Source organism: Vanacampus margaritifer, chromosome 19 (genome assembly GCF_051991255.1).
Source record: "Vanacampus margaritifer isolate UIUO_Vmar chromosome 19, RoL_Vmar_1.0, whole genome shotgun sequence".
In the NCBI taxonomy this organism is placed as follows: Eukaryota; Metazoa; Chordata; class Actinopteri; order Syngnathiformes; family Syngnathidae; genus Vanacampus; species Vanacampus margaritifer.
Window position 1 is genome coordinate 3772696 of NC_135450.1, and position 24375 is coordinate 3797070.

At 39.1% G+C, this 24375-nt stretch overlaps 1 protein-coding gene and 1 long non-coding RNA gene across 3 annotated transcripts in view; one reads left to right on the top strand and one right to left on the bottom strand.

The window, feature by feature from the left end:
- The window catches only part of cnih3 (cornichon family AMPA receptor auxiliary protein 3), a 95432-nt gene extending 92545 nt beyond the window's left edge, over positions 1–2887 (bottom strand). For both annotated transcript variants that reach the window (XM_077552399.1, XM_077552398.1), the window contains exon 1: positions 2303–2887. In XM_077552399.1, the coding sequence (XP_077408525.1) occupies positions 2303–2380 (78 nt within the window). In that variant the 5' untranslated portion in view covers positions 2381–2887. The remainder of the gene's footprint in view (positions 1–2302) is intronic.
- A 6643-nt stretch (positions 2888–9530) lies between these two features.
- On the top strand, positions 9531–14706 carry LOC144039211 (uncharacterized). The gene is made up of 3 exons (XR_013289386.1): positions 9531–9577; positions 14336–14456; positions 14559–14706. It is a non-coding gene; the product is annotated as an uncharacterized LOC144039211 (long non-coding RNA).
- The last annotated feature ends 9669 nt before the right edge of the window (positions 14707–24375 follow it).

The window sequence follows — 24375 nt, forward strand, 5'->3', positions numbered from 1 at the left end:
AGTGTGTGGGTCCGCACACTTTACTATAAAGGGAAGATTAAAGCTGATAGGTGCGAGTAAAACAGTCAGGGCTCTTCGTACTCATCTGAGCATTGGTGGAGCATGCATGGGAGCTGGAGCCTATCCCAGTCGGCTTTGGGCAGTAGGCAGGAAACACCCTGAACTAGTTGCCATTCAATGGCAGGGCACACAGAGACGAACAACCATCCACACTCACAATCACACCTATGGACAATTTGGAGTGTTCAACTAACCACATGTCTTTGGAATTACTTTGACAAGCAATAGTTATGATGGATTGGGACTGCCCTAGACTACAGTGTTATATAGGAGAGTAAATTAGCCTACTATGAATTATGGAAATGGTTTCTTGCACTTAATGTTGCTCTGGTTTTGATTTTGTTTTTTCACAAGAATCACAAGAGCATCGGAATATTTTTACATAGGTATTCTTCTGTAGCCTACATTGGTTCAATTAAAAAAAATACAGAGATGCATTTTTTGTCCTGATGTAAAATTAATTTTTGTCATACGGCATATCTGGTTAGGAAGCTGCACAAACAAAAACAATTGTGGCACCCTCCATTGTTTAATTTACCCATCCCAGATCTTGACAAAAGCACATGGTGTGTTTTGAATCACACTTTAAGTCCTGGCATTTTTATCATTGGATGAAGGGTGCCAAGTAAAAACATATGCTTAAAGTCACAATCTGACTGGACAGCATTTTCGTTATTCAAGAGAAAACAATAATGCTATTTGCTGGGTCACATTTGCTTATTGTGGTATTATCACAAGCTGATTTGTCACAAAGACATTCTAAAACGTTTTTCAAAAGCAATGGGAGTTCCGCTGTTGCCCACGCGCACACTCAGATGAGCTTGTGACACCTATAATCAATGTTGACTGTTACATTTTTGGGATTCCCCTACGCTATATGGTATCATATTAGCAATTATTTTGTCACTGTTGTTTTCACACTTGAGCTACACAAGAGTTCGCTTGGAAGGGAACCAAGCACATTACACGCAGGCTCAGTCCCCTAAATGGTATGTGCACCGGGGTTCTGGTGATAGCGTTTGGTTAAACTGACCAAGCAATCAAACTACAGTTGAACAGAAGCAAGCCTATAAAGTGTGAGCACAGTTGATGACACAAGATAGTCCTACTTACTCTCCTGAAAATGCTAGTAGCGCCGATATAATTACTGAGAACTGACTAACTCTTAATAAATTTAAATTTACTAATTTTTAGCTAACGGCTACCATAGTCCTAGGGTGAGGATACAAAAAAAAGTGCATTAAATACAGGGTTTTTTTTAGGTACGAGCTCCTTACAATTCCTCAACTCCAATATTTGGTGTACTTTTTCTTCTCTTGACATGCTCTCATCAGACCACTGACTTCAGTCTCTCACTCTAGAGTGCATTTGCTTATTATATAGGCAACTTAATGAAGCCTTAACCATATGTTCCCCCCTGGTGGTTGACGACTAGTGGTTGAAGAGGTTATTATTATTATTATTATTTTCAAAGTGGTTGAAGAAGCGCTTGAGAAGATATGCAGCAATACCCACATTCAAAATGAAAATTTTGCTGATAATCAGGTTGATTTCATCATGGCAGCCATAATTGTGATCATGATTAAAATTCAAATAATTGTTAAGCCCTACTGCATGAATAACATTTTAGACCATAACACTACATATTTTATTTCATAAACATATGCAATAATACAGTGCATCTATAGGCTGCTGTGTACAGCCATTCCAAATGCATTATTTTTGTTGTTTACAGTTCATGGAACAGGATAGAATATCTAATCCATGCATATTTAGACTTAAGTCTGGGCAACCATCATTATTCAAATATCATGATGCAGTCAATCATCTCTGCACTGCATGGTGTAGCAGAACAGCTGAGAATGGATCCAATTACGTGTGTATGTGAGTGTGTGTATTTGTGTGCGGGCAAAGCTGCAGAACTCCCAAACAGATCAGGGAAGGTTGATGATTTATTGATTTAGGATAGGCTATATGGCTGCACCGTGTTGCAGGTTGCATTAAGCAGGATCGCGATTGCATTAAGCATGCAAAATTAAGAGCCAAATTGTGACAAAAGGGATATTTATGCGACAAGATCTGATACAGGTGTGCACCAGTCATTTCCGAGAACCTAGTCAACACAAATTAGGGTAAATGCTTCGCAAACATTAATTACATCTTAGATGTAAAGTGTTGTCACAGTGCACAGTCATACATTAGACACATCCAAAATGATACCACATCTAAAGTATATACTTACGTGCCATATTGCGAAGAAGATGAGGGACACGCAGAGGACCAGAGACAGCATATAGCAGAAGGCAGCAAAAGTGAACATAATTGGGAAAGAAAACGGCGGGTAATTCCCCAGAAAAAGCGCGATCCCATTAAGAGGAAAAAAAAAAAAGAAGGCTGTGGTGAACAATAAAGTTGTCACGCTGCCGCAAGAAGGCGAGGTGGTACCGGTACCATGGCTTCGCCTATGTCAAGAAATAAAACGCAGAAAAATTAATAAAAGGGGAAATGAAAGGAAACCACACTGCGTGTGTTGTGCCTTAGAATCACACTGGTTCCAAATCAGTCCACTTGGTTCGTTCGACGAGAAGCGGTGTTCGCCGTCTTCATTGGAAGGCTCGTGTCGTCAGAAAAAGATTCTTCAAACATAAATCAGAAACAGCTAGATGCCGACGGTTTATTTGATGCGCAAAAGCAGCCAGGGAAGGTGAAGTGATGGATGCTCCATTCGTTTGAGAGGAGAGAAGCGAGCACATCATGTGCAAGCGCGCGAACAGGTGGATTGGGGAGAGCAACACCCAGCGCGTGTGCACGTGTGTCTGGTGCACGCGCGGAGAAAATGTTGATTTATTAGGCTACACCATGGTTATTTGTTTGCTTTTGTTTTTGCTGCGTGGCTAAGATTTTTGAGCACCCACACCCCTCCCAATTCTAAATTTAGTGATTGATTTCCATATTTTGCACAGGCGATCAATTGGCCAACATCACTGATTATGAAAGGGAAACAATAAAACACATTGCAAGACAGTAGGGAAATAATTAGTTACATTTGTAACCGTGAAAATTACACATTAACTGAACTACTGTTCTAATGGTGCCTAAAACATGACCAAGCTCTACATAAAATATTTGCCTGGGAGACTAGCGCCCTCTACTGGTTATTATTGTATATAACATGGCTGTACCATCAGATTCCCTTTTCGTACTTAATTCATTCATATATCAAATAATTTTTCACATTTGAAATCACATCCACTCCCACCCCCCAAAACACCACCATTTTACATATACGGTTTTTTTTTAGTTAATTTATATAGCTCAAGGAATAACACATAAGAGAACGTAAACAAATGAACTGTATTTTATTTATTTATTACTCTACGTCGGCGCAAGCCAAATGTCAAAACAAGGCACACGTTACCGCTGTACACAGTAAATTTGGTAGAGTACATAAATAAATAAATAAATAAATAAATAAATAAAGATGACTTGGCTTGACTGAAACGACTATATGAATTGGTCTCAGTCTAAACAGAGTAAAATATTCAGAGTAGGCTGAATGTAAATGTAATGTCTGAAGTAGATAATTTTTTCTCTGTTTGGACTGGGACCAAAATCTATTTACCGTAAAATGTACTCTACAAATTTACTGTGTTACTGTTTGATTGTTTAATCTTCATATAAGTGTTTTCAAACAAAAAATTTACTGTAATTATGAAATTCCACACCACCCAAAAGTGTATTTCTTGTCTTCAAATATACATGGCAACAATTGTGCCGAGTTTGAGTGTCTGCTCTGTCAATGTACTTAAGAAGTCAACATACAAAAAACTAAAATAAAAACATAGACCGACAAACCAATTCAACACCAAAACTTAAATGAAAAGAAGAAAAAAAAAGGGGGAGTAAAGAATTTTTTTTTTTAAACTTTTTAAATTGTCAGTTATTAACAATAATCGTTAACAATAACACCAAATGGGGAAAACTGCAATTGCCCTGATATTTTATTAACTTACAAAGTGCTGGAACCAAGGAAACAAAACATAATAACGCACATCACGTTGCATTTTGTGAGAGAGGTCTTGCCGGATGGGTGTAAGACCACTTCCACAGGAGCCGTGCACTGTAGCTGTGTCCAGATTCATCGACTGCGTCCAGGAGGACCCTCCACAGGCTGGGTCCTTCGAAGGCTCCGCCTCATGTAGCCTGTGTGGACTGCATAAACCGTGGTGAATTTGGACAGGTTAAGCGTAGGAGAAGAGCATCGTAGAAGAAGAGCAGAGCAACGTAGGTTACAAAAGTGTGCTCCTAAGCAGGCTTTGCTCAGGGCCTGTCTCCATGGAAAAGAAAGCCAGATTTGAAGGCTAGATCAGAAAGCCACGTGAATTTGGACATCGGTGCGGTCAAGGTGCACCAGAAGTGACGTCGTGTATAAGAATGGCTCAATACCACTTTTTCATAGGCTTTCACAAGACATGACGCATTCACCGCAAATCATTTTTGTCAGCATCAAATAGGCAAAGTCATGGATGCGAAATATCTTGCTTCTCCAAATCCGAATGTGAGACAGTTGCTGAAGAAGACTACATAGGAAGTGTGTGGAAAAACACAAACAAAGTTGTTGTTGTGGTCAAAGATGCAAAGCTACTGATGGTGTGTTACTTACTTGTTTTCCCCTCCTCAGAATGTGCAAGTTGTCTAGCTATTCCTGCCCTTAAACAATGCTTGAAGCAACCCAAAATATTTGGTTGTTTTGTACAACACCCCCCGGCCCCTGATCCTAATTTGGTCTGTCTAAACAAAACAACCCCCCAAAATTGAATTGGTGCAACTTCATGGGTTAAAGAACACAAAAAAGTTGGTTGACCCAATGTGTGGAATAATCTGTTAAATAAAACAGTCCTCTGCGACCCAATCTCGTACCACTAATTAGATTTTTAAGCATCTAAAAGGACACACAAAACATGACTGAATGCTGACAATCATTTGCACTTGTAGGGACACTCGTAGCAGGCACACTCCTGCTGTCTCACGCTGACCTGTGTTACCTTGGGCTTCAGGAGCTTTGCTGAAATGATGGTAGAATATTAACCTCGAGAAAAGAAAACATGCCTCATTTGCCAACAACTGCAGAGAAGACTAGCAAAGAGCAATTTCTTGTAAGCATACTTTGCGCGCCTCAAGTTACCGCAGCACTCTAGCAAATCAGTTTCTTCTCGCGTCATGTCAAGGACTGTCAGCGCACCCCTCGTGTGCTGCATTTTAAAGGGAATGAGAGGAGCTGCTTTGATTGGAGGCAAATGAATTGCAAAAGGCTCGTTTTTAAACTCGTCAAGCACACATCTGTTAAAATACTAAATCAAGGTGTATCCGGCCTCCGTGTAAGATTTAGATGGCGTCTCACGTTAGACTTGTGTTGGGCATGAAAATAAAGCCTTTAGTGTGTTGAAGAAATCATCTTTTTCTTCCACGTGTTCGTTTTCTTTTGGGTAGTGAGAATGTTGGTTATCCGAATGCAGGCTGGAGATCGATGAACAGTCACTTCGAAGCTTTTATTTCTACAGAATATTCCGAGCACAAGTGAGTTCCAGACAATGGCTGCAGCCTCTCACAATTGCGAAGTTACAGAGGCCTTACAACATTCTTATACTATCTTGAAGGGCAGTACCACAAAGCCCCCAGGAAACAGCCCAAACAGTTCACCGGACATGAGATACTTTAAAGGCATCATACTAACACATTGACTTCAACCACAGACAAATGGTCTATTGTTGTGGAAATAGAGGAGGCCCCCCAGACATGTCCGGCAGATGGCAGAAATCGCGACAACACTCACAAAGACACATCCACAGATAAAAGTTCTACTGAGGAAATAAGTAAATTAAAACAGTTATGACTAAATCTGGGCAGAAGACCCTCTTCAAGTGTTACGATAACACTCCATGACAAATTAGTCAATGTCACCATGGCTCACATCGGATTCTTTACAGTGCTAATGCTAGCTTATTTTTGCTAGTGCTGCTATTTTGTTGAAGTTAAATAGACGTTCTCGGTGACTATTCACCACACTATGTACTTTCATACTTGCGTGCCATTATGAATAGATATGTTTGAGAATCATGTTTGTGTATACTAATTAAAGTAAACCCAAACATTGTCATATTACCACAAATCTTAACGCGGCATTCTGATTAATGTTGCGTTTGTGGAATTGAGTTAATTGCTAGCTTCTCCCGCTACACAGTAAAGTTTACTCCGAAAAAGACTTTATTCGGTCCTAGTCTTCTCTAAACAAAGTAAACTTTCTACTTGGAAGAGAGTTGATTTTTTTAACACAAAAAAACAACCAAAACTCAGCAGTTGAGGAACAATCACAGAACCTTCAGCTTGGGAAGCAGCCAACCTAACCACTGACCTATGCCACTCCTACTCTGTGTCAATATATCGCAGGTGTCAGGTGGAATCCTCATATACCTTTTTTGGTCTCCCTTGGGACATATCAGCAATATGTTAGCTAAAATAAGTCTAGCATAGCTGTGGTAGAGTGTCTGTCTTACATGCTGAAAGTTGTGGGATCGTTCCTCAAACCTTGAGTGTTTTGTTGTTTTAGTATTTTACTCTCTTCCAAGTGTGAAAGTTTACTCTGTTTAGAGTGGGACCGAATATAGTCTTTTTAGAGTAATATTTACTCTATGAACTTTACTGTGTAGCTGCTCTTGTTAGCCGCTCCAGCTAGTTCTACTTCCAGCCAACTCAGTGGCCTTGCGGTAGAGTGTCCGCCCTGAGACTGGGAGGTTGTGGGTTCAATCTCCGGCCACCTCTTACCAAAGACTGTAAAAATGGTACCCATTACCTCCCTGCTTGACACTCAGTATAAAGGGTTGGAATTGGGGGGTTAGATCACCATGTGAATGCAATCATTGCTGCTCACCGCTCCCTCAGGGGATTGGGCAAATGTGGACAATGAATTTGGCCCCTACTTAGTTCGGTGTGACAATCAGTGGAATTTACCTTACCTTTACCTTCTTGCTAGCCACTCTTGCTCGCTACTTATGCTAGCTCCAGCTTGCTGTGTTATTTGCTCGCTCGCCCACTCGTAGTATGGCAGTAATTAGTGGTAGGCTTGTGACGTGTGGTCTGTCAGAGGCACCATAGTGTACATGCTTAAAAATCGTTGCATTCTATTAGTTCACCACTAGATGGCACTAAATAAAGCACACCGAATCTTTAAGGAACAAATCCACCCGTCATTATCACGTTCGACTGAAAATTACATCACAGTTGGCAGCCTCCCTGGAAGAATAGAAAATGAATAACTTTGCTGCTTAACTTATATTCCACAAACACAATATTAATCAGAATGTCGTGTTGAGATTAGTGGGGCTGCATAGAACATATTATTGTAAAGAAAATTGTTGGGTTAATTTCACGCTGTAGGGCTGGACTGGCCATCTGGTATTCAGGGTAGATGCCCGGTGGGCCGATGTCTTATGGGGCCGATGTGCCGCTCTTCAATTAATTTCCTCAAATTTTACAAAAGAGACCATCCCACAATTTAGAGAGAGCAGCCAATTAATCAATTTACAATATGGAGAGCAAATTGAACCAATCAACATCAGTGGTGGAGCTAGATGGTGGTCAGAAATCGGGCTGGGCCGGCGGGCCTAAGTCAAAATGCCAGGGCCGATTATTTGTGCCAGTCCAGCCCCGACTTCCCCCGTAATGAAAGGCAATGCTTTTGTCAGCAACTCAATGGGAGGAGGGTTTAGTGAAGTGAGGCTATATTCAAATCTTACAAACAGTTTTAACACAGCAAATCCCAATGTCAATCAATTAGGTTTTCAATCGTGATAATATTTTTTTGGTATATTTTACATTGTGCCATCATCCATGGAGGTTGAAAACAAAATAATGACGATATTATGACAAAGAAAGGACGGATACAAAAGTAAAAGTTGTCAGAAAATAAATACAGGTACTTGTATTTTCTCAAGTATTTATTTTTGATTTTTTTTGTACAGTAGCTATCATTTCCATGGAGATCCATTGTAAAGCTTGTGGTGTTCTATTTTAACACAAAGGACATGCATGAAGTCTTTGCACTATTATTCTTTCGATCATGAGCATACTGTAATCAAAATTACAATTACTGCCTGATATGACAAACAACAACAAACATAAAGAAACAGAATAAACATAATAACATCTAATTACAAGGATAGAACTTATTATTCTCAAGTAAACACATTTACAGTATAGTTGGCGTTAGAGTGAAAACTAGGCAAACATGTTCCTTAGTTCAGAGCTTCTTTGTCCTGAGCCTGTCACTCAAGATTTCCTACGATGTTAAATAGAGAACTCCCCTTTTAATTCCACAGCATCCTCTTAAACACATTTTTGCACATATTTTCATATTTGGAGAGGAAATGTGTGTTTGTTTGTGGGCTGACAGTGACAGGGTTCTTCTCAAAGATAACACTACGGGATTTATTTCCATACACAGTGGTCAAGTCTGGCAAGCATAACAAGGAGAGTTTCAAATCTCAATTTGTTTAAGATTAAACACAGACAAATACAACTCATTAAATATTCAAAATGCTTACCTTGTATTTAGAGGTGACACTGAAGTAAAGTAAGTAGCTATGTCCCAGACACCTCACAGCTCACACTGCCTTTTTGTTTATAACCCATCATCACAAACTTCTGGTGCACTTGAGATAAAGTATATCTCAACATTAGGGATTATTTGTGGACTAGAGCAAACCGTGGCTACATATTTTTAGTTTCCTAAAAATACTAGAATTGTTCTTTAGAGCTTCTAAAGAATGTTTGTGTTATTATTTTAAGTGTTTTCAAACGTGTACAAATACTTATTGGATGAATCTGACACAACAATGTTTTACGTGTATAGAGAAATTAAAAAAACAAAACAAAAAGAAGCTCTTTTTTTGTTCATCCCATTTTCAACATGTTATTTATAATGTATGTTACAGTATGTACTGAAGTTATGTAAATTGTGATGAGGTATATGTTGGAATTTCTTCTATATTTCATTGTGTTAAATGTAATATTCACTCTGGAGAGATGGGGGTCATATTCTTGGAGGACCTGCTTGTGGACCAACTGTGTGTTAGGCTGCCATATGAAACAAATGACAGAAGCTTCATATGAGCATTATGACATAAGTACAATGCAACTAAGAGTGTGGTTATGATCTGTAGGACTAAGGAGAACACGCACATGAACTATCCAGATTTTTATCTGTTAAATACAATGATAAATGTAACTTGTAAAGTGAAATATCTTGACTCTTATTTACGTCCTAAAAAGCACTTGGGCTGTAATTATTCAAAAATACTGTATAACCTGCCACTAAGTTTTAGGTGTTCATCACTTAACCAGTAGAGGGCACTCAAGCACTAAAAGTTCCCATAGAAGAAGACATGAACAGCTCATTGTAGCTAATCTAACACAGGCAGCTCCACTCCTTTACCCGTGGATTGTTGTTGAAGCACCATCTGTAAGTGATTTTTAAGATATTGTTACTATATGTGTATATATGTTGCTATATGTGTAATATAGATTTAATGTATGTGTAAACTAGAGCTGTCAAACGATTACATTTTTTATCAGATTAATCACATTTTAGAATTTTGATTAATCACAATTAATCGCTTAATAAAAAAGCCATTTTTATCAACAAAAAAAAATTCCCACCAAATTTGAAGAGCACCGGTTATGTGTTATGAGGACTTCTTCAACATTTCATCCTCCTCTTTTCCTAATCAGTTAATTACTTTAAAATGGAAAAAAAATGAACCCAATATTTTGACATGAACAAATATTCTAAATGTGATACGCAAACATTTATTAAAGGCTTTACTGCATGTAATTATGTTTATTGCTCAAACACAACCTGTGCTACCTTAAATGCAGCCATCCGCCATCCGCTGTCACGCTAAAGCAGACATGTGCAAACCCCGGCCCGCGGGCCAAATACGGCCCGTTATGCGTTTCAATCCGGCCCGCCGAACTTATCCAATAAGGCTAGAAAAAAATTCATTTTATTTTATTTTATTTTATTTTATTTTATTTTATTTTATTTTATTTTATTTTATTTTATTTTATTTTATTTTATTTATTTATTTTATTTATTTATTTTATTATTTATTTATTTTTTGTTCAGCTCAGTGGCCGAGTGGTTAGAGTGTCCACCCTGAGACTGGGAGGTCGTGGGTTCAATTCCCAGCCGGGTCATACCAAAGACTATAAAAATGGGACCGATTGTCACTCTGCTTGACACTCAGCATTAAGGGTTGGAATTGGGAGGTTAGATCACCACATGATTCCCGAGCGCGGTGCTGTTGCTGCTCACCGCTCCCTCAGGGGATGGGTCAAATGCGGAGAACAAATTTCGCCCCACTTAGATGGGTGTGACAATCAGTGGATCTTATCTTATCTTATTGGATTTGGATTTGGACATTTACAGCAGGAGACGGCAGGGTTTTGTGTTGAACACAGCAATAATGTCCTGATAGTCCAGAGAATCGGTCAATTCTTTTTTGAAAGAAAGCAGGGACAATGAGTTCAGTCTATCAGTCAACATTGTGGCACTGTTGCGTGTTTTGATCCTTTTGACAGCTGAAGATAGTCTTTCTACATGTTGTCATGGGTGAGGTGAGGAGCGCGCATGCAGGAGACTGTTGATATTGGTGAATACATCCCCGGGGCGTGCGTCGAGCACTTCTATGAGCGTTTCCTCGTTGGCTTTTGGCTTCTTTTTGAGCTGCTGCACAAACACCGTGTGCTATGCGTCCCCCACGGAGATGGAAAAGTGGTCAGAGACGGATTGGATGTACGCGCTTTGTCCTCAGCGCGTGACAGGCAGCAGCGGCTATCATGCAGCCGCATGTGTCACACGTACTGTGGGCCCGGGTTAAAAATGGGTGGGCCAATGGAAAAAAATTCTTTAACTTTACGCCTTGAATTGAAATCTATTAATAATAGATGCAGTCACCAGGTTTGACAGATCACAGTGTATGTGCTATTTTAATCTATTTACATTTCTCCTCCCACTTTGCCAAATAGTGTGTAAATGCCGCATCTTGCTTATTCATTGAGGCAAACGTACTACCTGGATTAGGGCTATTTTATAATAATCATCATAATAATAATAATACATTTCATTTAAAAACAGCACCTTTCAGAACACCCAAGGTCACTTTACAAAGCATAAAAACACAGCAAAAGTTGAGCTAAAACAATAAAAATGAAGCTATTGGAAAAGCTGTTTTAAATAAGTGGATTTTGCACATTTGAAAAACGCAGTCCTTAGTGCACACTATAAGTAAATTGGGTTGTACATTTATCTGTGTGTTTTTACTGTGCTATGAGGTCCAAATGCTCCTGGTCCGGCCCGTCTGTTCAAAATTTTCAAATTTCAAACCCATTGTGGCCCGCAAGTCAAAAAGTTTGCCCACCCTTGCGCTAAAGGATCATCTATGGTCAAAATTAATAGTGCGATTAATCTGCGTAGATGGTAGTTAGTGTTTGTTTACCTTAAGTGGTAATCGCTAGTGTGCTAATGATAATTGTGATTGCTAACCATTTAGCATAAGCTAATTGTGTTTGCGTTTATTAATGCATATGTATAGAAGATAATAAATTATGAGTACTTATATCCACTCCATTCTAACTTTAGTGGATTAAGAAAAATATATATGTTTGTTTTCTTTTGGAGGAGGGTGTGTGGGGTGGGGTGGGGGGGTGACGGGTGGGGGGGTAAAGGGGGCATTACTCAATTGATAAGAAACTTAATTTTAAAAAGATTCGATAGTGACAGCCGTAGAATGTTGTATGCTCAAGTAACATGCAACTCTGACTGTTTAAATCAGACACACTATGCAGATAAATTATAATGAAATGAAAATATATGTTATGGTGACTAGAATCCCTAACACAGTAAATAGTCTTTGGACATAAATTGAGTTATGTCATACACATTTAAGGTTCAGCAAATACCCACCAGTCTTATGAGAGGAGATTGGAAATTAAAGGCTTTAGTAACAAATAGTAACAGTAATGTGGATCCAGTGAACACAGACGGTTGACAAGTAGGTAAGTCTTAAATCATAACCTTCAACTTTCAAGCAAGTTCCAAGTTCCCTGTCACATCAAACCAAAATGACTTACAAAGCTTAAACCGTTAGGCCAGGTACACACATAAAGACAATCAGGCTATTTTTGTCCTGATTTTGCTTCTTCCCGACCAAAGAAGTCAAATGCCTGCCTTAGCTGCCTATCTTATGTCTTGATTGTCCAATAAGATTAGCCTTTGTTCTGAAATGTAGAACAGAGTCACAATAATAGCGTGTTGAGTATAGGTTCAACTTCTGACCAAAAATCTTGATGTGAGTGAGCAAAGTCGATGACTCTCAAGCCATTTGACTTGTGGAATGTGACGTAAATGTAATGTAGCCAATCAAAGAAGCACTATGACTGACGGACAAGGAACCAGCAGTAAATAAAACTAAATATCAATCAATCAATCAATCAATCAATCAATCAATCAATCAATCAATCAATCAATCAATCAATCAATCAATCAATCAATCAATCAATCAATCAATCACTCTTTATTTGTATAGCACTTTTCATACAAATATATAAATGACATAGTTGAAAAACAAATCCCTAACTCACCACGCCCCACAATACGGACCCACAAAAAAACATTCAAAACAAAGCAAAACAGATGATCTAAGGCCCCGGTGGCTTAGCACAGGGCAACCTAGCTACAAAAATGCTAACCCAGGGAGCCTTCTGCTCCAGGAGAGGGCCAAAAGTTGCGACCGCAGACCCAACCCCATCTTCTGCCACTCTTAAAAAAAGGATTTATGGCGTTAGCAACTTATTAAGTTGGACCAGCACTATTTTTTACAGTATATAATTAAATGGAGTAGTATCATACAATGGAAATTAAGTTGGTTCAACTTCATTAAGATTCTAGCGTGCAAAGCAAATTAAGTTGTTTGTACTAAAGTAATCTTGTAGCATTTACACAATGGCAGCTGAGTTGAAAGATCTTAAAAAGGTGCATGCAAATTGTCACAGATACAAATCTTTTAAGATTAAAAACAAAAAAATATTATGTCTGTACTGCTTTTTTGGACTATGTTGTAGGGGTCAAATTCAAAATGAGGTATTATTTGCAATAAATAAATAAATACATTTAAAACAAAAGTTTATCAGTATTTAATCATAAAATGTCAATGTTTTGTTATTTCAAAATTGGAAGTCATGTAATACCTTTTTTTGTGTGTGCTTGTCACTGTAAGAGTGGCTCCATGTTGATATATTTTACTGTCTCACCACTAGGTAGCACCATTCCTTGTTTTAATATGTGGCATGCTTCATTTCTCACACCACCACTCACCTCTCTCATCAGCTATCCAAGACTGGATTCTGGATCGGATCGTTGAGATGAATGATTATGGACAAACAAATTTGTACTACAGCGAGTTTTATTCATTTATTTATTGCATAAACATATACACGCACACATAGGTTTGTATGTTTTGGATGAATCAGCGATCAATACGCTGCTGTCTGAAGCTGCCATTAAAACATTTTGACTCATGCTCCCCGGCCTCTATAAAACTAAGCCAAATGATGCTTTTAGCACACTGGACGAGTAACATCCCTCATGTGTGGTGTTTGTATGTTAAAAGCAGGGGCGTTGTTGAAGGGTTGTGGTGTTTATGGAACTCACAATTTGAATTCCATTAGAATATGTCATTGTACGTTCATCTGAGCTGCTCTTGAATGCATCATGTCTTCGCAACAGTCTTCGCAGAGACGACCAATCACAGCAGATGAGGCTGATTAGCAAATTATGCTGCAAAAGGCAAAAACAAGCATTGTAAATTGAGTAACTGTTACATGATTTTGGTAATGTAACCCTTGTATGACAAATCATCTAACGTTGACACTGAAATAATATGACTCTGCAATTATTGTCAGAATTATCACCTACAGCTCTTTCAGATCAAAGGTTATGAGCATTTTAATACACTATAGGTGTCATAAAGTAAAATGTGTAATCTGTCCTAACCATTTATGATTGATGTGTTACCATTTTTGCACATTAATGACACAAATTGCTAATATACCAACATAAAGTTACAATATTCCACCAACTGTGTACTGTATTTCAGTACTATAAAATATGTGGTGGTTGTACCAGTGCATCTCTGTAACCTCTGTTTATTTCCTGCAGCACAACTCTTGTACACAAAGTGACAGGCTATAGAGAACTCCATTAGCTTCCTGGAAGAGAGACAACTGTGAACTGCTAAGGCACGGGCTACCTGCTGAGGAATCTTTTCTGCAAAGTCACGGTATCCCTTTCCACCACATATACAGGCATTGTTGCTTTTGTTTTTGTTTTTTCAATGAGAGGATGTCAGCCTGAGCCGGTCTTGCTATTTCTTTGCTTACAGTCTCTCCAAGAGCACCTTGATGTCATTGTGGAGCCAATCAATATGGAACATTAAAAGTGGTAACAATAATCTTGGCAAATGGTCCCTTTGAAGGCAAATCAGAGAATTGGGTTCATTAATAGGAGCCCATTTGCGGCCAAATGTTCAGATTAACTTTGACCGAGGAGGAAAAGTATAGTGTTGTATTTATGTATAAATATGTATATGTTTTTTTGTTTTTATTTTTCCATTGTTAAACACACCACAAAAGCACCACAAAAAAACAGAACGAGCAACCGATACGATCTCTCAGGGGGTAGTGGTGGTTGCGGACCCAAGTGCAAGGAAGCAGGGCGAGGAGGCAGAGGTGAAGTCAAAAGAGGGATTTAATTAAACCAAAAACAAGGAGGTAAACGAGGTACTGTCCAGTAGCGATGGCAAAATCGAAACTGTGTTTTGGTACGTACCGGAACCCAGGCGGAACTTCCTGATTCGAATTGCGTTCCTAAATCTGTCTCAGAATCAGGATGTCACGTGACAATTGCCTTTTGTGTTCCATTACGCCTCCATATGTCACATTGTTTCAACAAGTGCCTTTTCTAAAATTAATTAAAATCCGACCTTTGCACTATATAAAAATTAATTAATTTAATTAAGTTAAAATTAAAATTGTTAGAGGCTTTGGAAATAAAGTCAGAGAGGCCAGACTGAGATGGTTTGGACATGTCCAAAGGAGAGATAGTCATTATATTGGCAGAAGGATGCTGAGTTTCCAAATGCCAGGCAAAAGGTCTAGAGCAGGGGTGGGCAAACTCGGTCCTCGAGGACCGGAGTCCTGCAGGTTTTGGATGTTTCCCTTCACCAACACAGCTGATATATGATCAGCTCATCAGCAAACTCTGTGCAAGTCTGATAACGATCCTATTGATTGGAATCAGATTGTGATGGAAAAGGGAAACCTTCAAAACCTGCAGGACTCCAACCCTCGAGGACCGAGATTGCCCACCCCTGGTCTAGGGGAAGACCAAAGAGGAGGTTTATGGATGTAGTTAAAGAGGACATGAAAAAAAGTTGGTGTGAGAGCAGAGGATGCAGAGGACAGGGTTAGATGGAGGCAACTGATTCGCTGTGGCGACCTCTGAAGTTAAAAGCCGAAAGGAAAAGAAGATTGCACTATATTAAAATGTCTTGAATCTTAAATGAATCCAACCTAAGTATACTTCGTACGTAAAATTGCCCTGCTGATTTATCGCCTTACATGACAAAATGTCAACATCCTCTTGAACATTTTGAATGCGGCGGTTGGTTTAGTGGTAACGCACCTGCACAATGGGCTGGGAAAAAAGTCTGTAATCCAGGTTCAATTCCCGCTATGAATGTCATGTTTTTGCAGGTCATTCTTTTTCCTCTCTAATATTTTCTGTCAAAACTTGATGCCCTGTCGCAAAAACAAAAAAAAGCCTTTGAAATGTAGCCTGTTCAAATTTGGTTTTGGATTAAATGTGATAGCACTTGGGGTTTCATCAAAGCATTTAAGTCATGTTGAGAGGCAAAATTAAAAACTAGCCAAGTATCAGCAACAAAAAGCTCATTTGTACTTCTGTACTTATTTTGACGGCGTGGGGGTTATTCAGTTTTTGTTTCTCATGATATTATTTCTCTCTCTTATGGCGTCCATTACAATTATAGCCTGATTGCCAGTTGTGTAAATTAGGTGATTACAGACAGCCAATAGAGTTTCCTTACTGGGGAGCTGGCAACACGGATCTACTGTTTGATTGTTATATTTTACACTTGGCCACCAGATGTCGCTGTAGAGAGATGTTTCGAACGTTCCAAAAGATCGATTCATTTTGTGAATCAATCGTTTCAAATGATTTGATTGTTTCAATGTTCCATTTCTGCCATACCTACTGTCCATAAACAAAAACAACAAATTCCAAGAAGGAAAACAAGGGAAAACATGGGGAGGACAACAGGGCAAAAATCCGGCAGCATGACAGAAGGGAAACAACAATGGATCGACGGAGACATAGGGGAGACAGGAGACTAAACACTAACGACAAAATGAGACACACCTGGGGCAAGACACAAGTGGATGAGGGCACTGATTGGTTCACTCGAGGAAGGACAGGATTACACTTAACAAGACCAAGGGAGACACACAAGGAAAAAACAGAACACAACAGATCATGACAAAAACTTAAAGAAACATGACAAAAACTAAACCTGAACCATGACAAAAGAAAAAAGAAAAAACTAACCAAGACCTAACCCAAACCATGACAGTACCCCTCCCTCAAGAGACGGCTCCCAGACGTCCCACCAGGTCCAAAAAACAAAAAGAGTTCAAAAACAGAGGCGGGCGGGAGGTGGCACGGAGGCAGGAACACCGCAGAGTCAGTTAAAAAAGAAGAGACCCATAGGGCCAGTCACAAGAACGCCGTAACCCAGACGAGAGGTGCCTAATCGGGCCGGTCCGGAGGGCATCCACGCTGCTAGACGAGAGATGCTCGGCCGGACCAGTAAGAAGGGCATCCACGACGCCAGACAAGAGATGCCCCGCCAGGCCGGTCCGGAGGGCAACCACGCTGCCAGACAAGAGATGCTCGGCCGGTCCGGTTAGGAAGGCGTCCCAGGCACCAGAACAGAAGGCGGGCGCAGCCGCAACAGGTGCCCGAGATTGTCGCGGCTCAGCCAATGAGAGTTGGGGCGGCAGCGGTCAGGAGATGACACTTGGGGCGGCACCGGCGAAGCAGCCAGGAGCGGCACCGGCAAAGCGGCCAGGGGCTACAGTGGCAGTGGACGAGAGTCTGTGGCTTGGGGCGGCACGGCGAAGTGGCCAGGGGCTGCACCGGCAACACGGCCAGGGGCTGCAGCTTGGCTCACCATGACTTGGTTCTGCGCTTTCGATGCACCAGGGCAGGGACCACATCAGCCTGTCACCAAAAAGGTTGGGGAACACAGGATACACGTGGTACAGAGGATACAGGAACTAAAGGATCATAAGTTGACACAACATGATGGGGCGAGGACGAGAGAGCACGAGGTGTCATGGGGACAGAATCTAATACTGTAGATGTGACATAGGGGCATGTGACTTGGGGCTGTGAGGTGCACAAGACAGCAGGAAACGTGGTGACGAAGATGGCGGAGAACGAAGTGGTGTGGGGATGGACTCGTGACGTGAATTGGGTGGACGTGGCTTGGTGAATGAAGTGGGGCGACAAGAGAAATTTACCTGGGGGCCTCCGTTGACCACCCCGTGGAGGTCCCCGATAGATGGCAAACCGGGTGCCCAAGTAGACGTTGGATGGGTAGGGTTCAGGGGTGGACTTAAGGAGGTCATCAAAAGAAGTTTGTGACAAAAACTGTGTATTTCTGACTTTTAGCGATCGTTCAATTTTTACTTGGATTCTTCCGTATAGCAGTCGATATCAGGCATGTTTATTCTCAATACTGAGCTAAGGGGCAAAAAGGACGTTAGTCACTCAGGGTCCATTCCGCTAATGAAGACAGATTAGACAAGAAACAACACATACACACATAGTGTCGAGGCATACGTGCATTCACACACACGGACAGACGCGCGCACACACTACTGACAATATTGCTTGTGTTGTTTTTGATAGAAGACAAATAAGGAACTGTTAAAAGCTCCGGACATGAGATAAAATGGCCCATTAAAGGATTGGATGTTGTTTTTTCAGAAGGGCTGTTAGTCACAAATCTTTTTCTTGGAATCGATTATTCTATTGATTATTCCATCAATTACTTAGATAATTCCCCACACCCTCCTCCCGCACTGGAAGATGTCCAACAGTGATAAGCACGCCACAAATAACACTTAAGATTGTCAAAGTTGGCATATTAACACCAATTGTGTACTATTGTCACCCTCTCAGCGCACAGATAAAATTCAAACCTGGGCTGTATTGGCATTTTCATTTTTATATTTGCCCCATACAAAGAAATTATAAAGTTTATTTGGCACGTGGTTGATGGAGCGGAATGAAAAGGTTAAAAAAATGTTTTGCAATTCACATGAGTTCTTGCAGCTCTTAGCTGTGGTCGTTAGCAGTGCACATGCCGCGATTGAGCTCACGTAGCTAGTCATTTGGAGGCCCAAGCAAACGTAGTCGGAGACCACCCCCACCCCCGCACTTTTGCTCATTTTTGACAAAATGTGAGTTATGTTATGTTGTGTTATTGATGAGTTCTTAAAATAAATGCCTAAGTCATTTTTTTCAGATTTTTCAGGAAACAAAAAATTTAACCATTTGCATCATGAGCAGCGTTGTGCTCGTTACTAAAAAATAGTAGCTAGTAACAGTTACTAGTTACTTCATTCTTCATACTTCAAGTAGCTCAGTTACTTCAAGTAACTAAATTACTCTGATAATTACTTAAACAAAAACGTAATGCGTTACTATTAAAAGTAACTCTTTAGTTACTTAAAAAAAAGAACATACACTCTTCCTTTATGCTCAACTAAAGTAAAGCAATGAGCGTATTTCCACGTCGAAAAACCCGTCTTGCGCTCCCCTTGATTTAAATGCCGAATCCGATGCCTGCCCACAATGTGTCACAGCAGCCATCCATTCATTATTTGATTCTGAACCGAGTGTCGCACAATTAAATTGTTAAATTAAATAATTTATCAAGTAACTGATTAATGCACTATTGTAACTGTAACTGAGTTACTGTGTTTAAAAAATAATGCGTTAGAGTACTAGTTATTGTAAAAAGTTACTAAGTTACAGTAACACGTTACTAGTAACTAGCTACTGCCCAACACTGATCATGAGGAGATGATTTAGGCAAAAAAAAATATTTTGGGCAAAAAAAATATATTTCAAGAGTGTTATTTTATGTTATGTTATGTTATGTTTCATCACTATTTTCACTATACTGTAGGGTTGTGGGTGTGCTGGAGCCGATCACAGCTGACATGGATTCAGATTCAGATTACTTTATTGATAACTAAAAGTCACAACCCGTCCAATAAATATGAAAACAACAGACCAGGGAGACAGACCAAGAATCTTGGTGGCTTGGCTTCCAGTGTGCAGAGTTTCTTAGATGGAAAGAAGAAGAAGAAGAAATAAAAGCAAAACACAAGAAAGGGGGAGGGAGTTGGCAAGGTACACCCTGAGCTAGTCAGCATCAATGTAGTTAATGTTATGTTTATTTATTTCAAGGTAAAGGTAAGGTGAATGACAAAGGACACCAATGGGGACTGAAATAGACAAGAGGTTGTGTGACATCAGTTGTCCTGGGACCTCAGCTTCACTTGTGCGTGAAGAACAGTGGTGCATGAGTGAGTCCTCTTTCATAGCCAGCCTGTACTGTAAATATGAAAGAAAAAAAAAGATGTAGTCAGCTATCCCTTGCGGACTGAAATGCATTCTTGGCTGCAATCATGCACAACACAATCTAAAACCGTTGTAAGAAAGTTGCAAAAAAATGACTTTGAATAAGTAATGCTGTTTTTAAAGTGTAAAGACACTCTTGTGGATTACGGACTGACAGCAATGTACTGGGCTCCTTTATTATTTTTAGGTCCTCAAGTTTCGTTTTTGCATTGTTGAACCCTAATTACCTTGTACAACGTCAACTTCTTCAATATCCAAGACAGAGCTTTCAGCAAGCTTCAGTCAACACAATATACAATTGAACATCAAATGTGTTGGTAATTCTGCATTCCTGCATGTACGCATGCTGCAAGCATGGCGTAAACCAGGAATCCAATCAATCTTTGTCTTGCGTTATAAAATACACTCAAATTTGTCAACGTCAAAGCTGGAATTTTAAGTGCACTCAATGAATATTGCTCAGCCTTCCATATTGCTTTATTAAGGTTTTATCCATCACAATGAAGTACTGTACATAATAGGTATGCATGTGCACATGTGTGTCCAGGCCATGACTCTATCATTTCTCAAGAACAGCTCTGGCACACAAAATGGGACACATGAGTGGAGTAGTCTTTGTGTGTGTGTGTGTGTGTGTGTATACAGTTACATTCTGCAGTGGCGAGGAATGTGTGTTGGATTCATCTACTCTACATGATTCTAATTATACAGTATAAGCCTATGTTTGTATAAATAAGGATAATGAAAATGTGGGTCACATGTGCTATTTACTGTTAAGTGATAGTGGTTTTTTTATTTTGTTTTTTTAGATTTGCAACCCTGCTTCCTCCGAGTAATGATAGATGGCGGCTTGCTGTTTCCCTCTCAAGGGAAGAATCTCGTCTAATCCTCGAACTGAAGGCTATTAGTTAGTTACAGAGGCTCTCTGCTTAGTTTCAGCTTGTACTTTATTTATGGTTTGATTTGCTTTATGCTACACCTAATGGATGAGTGTAGCCCTAAGTGACTTTCATCGGACACAAAAACAACATGGCGTTTTAGGCAAATGAAAGTCAATGACTCTTGCCAATTGCAGTCAATCATAAACGCTCATGCAGGGCTACTATTCAATATGTTTAAAAAAAAATACATGTATGGTTAAATTATTTTAACTGCAGATAATGTAGGTTAAAGATGATTTATTATCTGAATCCATTGTCACACAGACTAAACCACAACTATAAAATACTGTAAAATATTGGACAGATTGCATGAATGTGTCAAATAAATAAATATAAATGATATATATATATTATATAAATAAATATAAACAAGACCAAGTGCAATTTCTGCAGAAATTGCATGGGAATGCTGAAAAGCTGAATTAATTTTTTTCTTTTTACCATATTTATGTTGAAAAGTGTCATGTGATGCTGAAAGCTAAAATGCATTTGATCATTTCAGTGAAATTATAATCCATTTCCCGATATGAGTCAATTGGTACACATGTATATCATGTAGCATAATGGCCATCATGGACAATGACGTCTCTCGTCTTTGGGCCCCACTAGCGCTGTTCAGCACTATGCAGGCTTATAATTGGTCTTCTTTATATCTAATAATTTATCAGATTTTATTTTATGAAGAATAATAATATTCAAATAAATATCAATTATGTCTGTAAGGTAATTTCGTTATAAACATGTATGTATAATACATAGCCGAGTTCAATGGTCTCACTGTCCGAAAGGAAAAATGAACAATAAAAACAAACTTTCTAAACAGGAGAGGGCCGGCCCCATGAGCGCGTGTGACTCAAATCACAGTGCGCATGTCCCAAGCTGGTCTCCATAGACAGCCATGGGGCCACATTAACTGGGCCCATCGTCCAATTGAAAAACAGGACTGATGTCATGTGACGTCAGTTCTATTTCGTCCCTCCCGACCGCCAGGTGGCTGTGCTGAAAACAGCACACTGTCGTTTTGGTGGATGACAACACAGCAGTAAGCTCAGTTTTCATCGTGAGCAAAATGACTACGTTGTCATTAATAGCAAACTAACAATATGAATGAAGTAGATTCGTTGATGGGGCAAAACACTGCAGCTGTCTCATTATGAACGAAGCTCATTATGAAGTGAAGGGGAGATTTTGCAAGAGTGGCCACCTGATAGCAGCACTGCTTGTTGTGGACAGCACATTTTTCAGTAATTTCATCAAAAATGTTTCCATGTGCTGAATTTGAAGCGGCAAAGAAAATCTGGCCAATTGGAAATAAAGTTAAGATAGAACTGAGCTGAATGAACAGCACTGGTGAGTAGCATTTTTATTTTGAACTAGGGCTGCTCGTTTATTGAAAAAAAAAAATCCCAATCATTTTGGTAATAATTGAAATCCCAATTATTCAAATGATATTTTTTTTTTATACAAAACAAGAACATGTTTAAACATTTGAAAATATTAAGACAAATAAAATTATTTGAAACACTATAATTATGTAAGTTCCTTTTGGAGCAAACAAGATTTATTAGTGATTTTAAGATTAAAAAAAAAAGGTGCAAATATATAAATTTCAACAACTCAAAATTTGTATTTATAATCTTTTGTTTTTGTTTACGATTACGCCAATTTTGTAAATGTGGAGTGTGATAATTGAAATTGTACAGCCCTATTTTGAACCGTTTCATTCATAGACTTAATTTGTAAGGCTATGAATAAATGGTAGGCTACTTCATTTATATACCGCTTTTCCACTGGATTGTGATCTTGAATTGAATTAGAATTTATTGTGTAGGCTTTGCTGCTTGTGGATGTAAAGTGCCCACTTTTGTACCCCACTAAACTTTTCATGCCAGTGACGCCACTGATCATGGATATATTTGCAATGTACAGTTGGAGATGGGATTCAAACCCGCAAACTCATGGTTACTGGACAATGCACTTTACCAACTGCCCCACCGAGCAGTATCAGACAGACAGCTGGTCATGATGATCAGTTATATGTATGGAAGTGGGCGTGGCAAGTTTGACTTAGAAAAAGTTCAATGTCAGTCCCGTTGAAAATGAATGGGGGTAAGTTGATATGTAATGTTAAATTGTGCAAATACTGTAAGTAATGTGGAATCAGACGATATATACCTCGGGAGGTGTGAATTTTTTAATCAAGTTGAAATTTGAATCGTGTAAATCGGAAGTATTATCTGGGAGTTATTGCATGGCAAAAAAGTAAGCGGAATAATAAGTGCCTGAAATAATAAAGGTTAGAACACAACATAAGTGGTAATGCTGTTCAGCATTCACACAATAAATAAATCATAAATAACACACTGCACATATGTTTATACTGTACAGTAATGGTGTAAAAAATGTATCAGTAAATCGGTTTTTATTTAAAAGATCGCGCATGGAACCGAATTGAATCGTTCACCTTTAAACTATATCAAGATGCATATTGAATCGTCTTTTATTGGAGGGATATATCTTTGAAGGAAATGTCACATTTACAGTAGCCTACTGACAATTTCATTCAGATTGTCAAATGACAACAAGAAACTTTCTGCATCGTACCCTCTCAAACTCTGTCCTACTATAACGAATCAAATCTTAGTCCCACTGAATTGAACCAAATCGATTAATTCCTTTTTAAAATAAACCGTGACTCAAGTCGGCTGTTTTCACATTTTCTGCGCACATGCCTATGTTGTCAGCCCCTAGTACATTCAAACAGTCTGTTGGACCAATTTACTTCATCAACTGATTTTGCTCCAGGATTTTGCAGGGTCCCAAAGGCCATGGTTGGATGAGTTTGTTGTGGAAATACGTGAGAGCCATGTTCATACATCTTTGCTGAGTGTATATTCAAGATAAAGTGAAGTAAAAAAAAATATATAATAAAGGTGAGATTAAACCAGAGTACTCTGTTAAGGGTGTTCAAGATATTTTTTTTTAAATCTAGGTTTAGAATCCTTTTACCGTTTTTTTCTTAATTCACATCACTCTTTTGCTGTTCTATCTTTCTCTCACATCCATGCTTTATGTACATAATCAATTATTCAACATGCAGTTTTTACAAGCCGTACCACCCACTATGCACACACGTTTCAGTTCATATGTACACATAAACACAGCACCCTTATGCATGGGTGCAAACACCTCATTATAAAACAATTTTGTGAACTCAAGTGACTTCAGTTTAAAAGAGAAACATCAAATATAATAGCTTGATGCAATTTTTTAGAATCTTTGTGGCCTTGTTTTTGTGTTTAGGTTCCAAAGGCTGCTTCATGAATGCGGTTTATTTTTTTGTTTTCTACATCACCTTGTTTCATTATTTAATTCATACAATTGCAACAAACACTTGTGTCAAGTAAAAGTAGGGTTGTCCCTTCATTTGAGGCAAACAGGGACCTAAAAGGCCTTGAGTGGAGATGGAATGCTTATCTGTCAGTTTAAACATGAAATGCATGTGTTTGTTATGTTATTCAT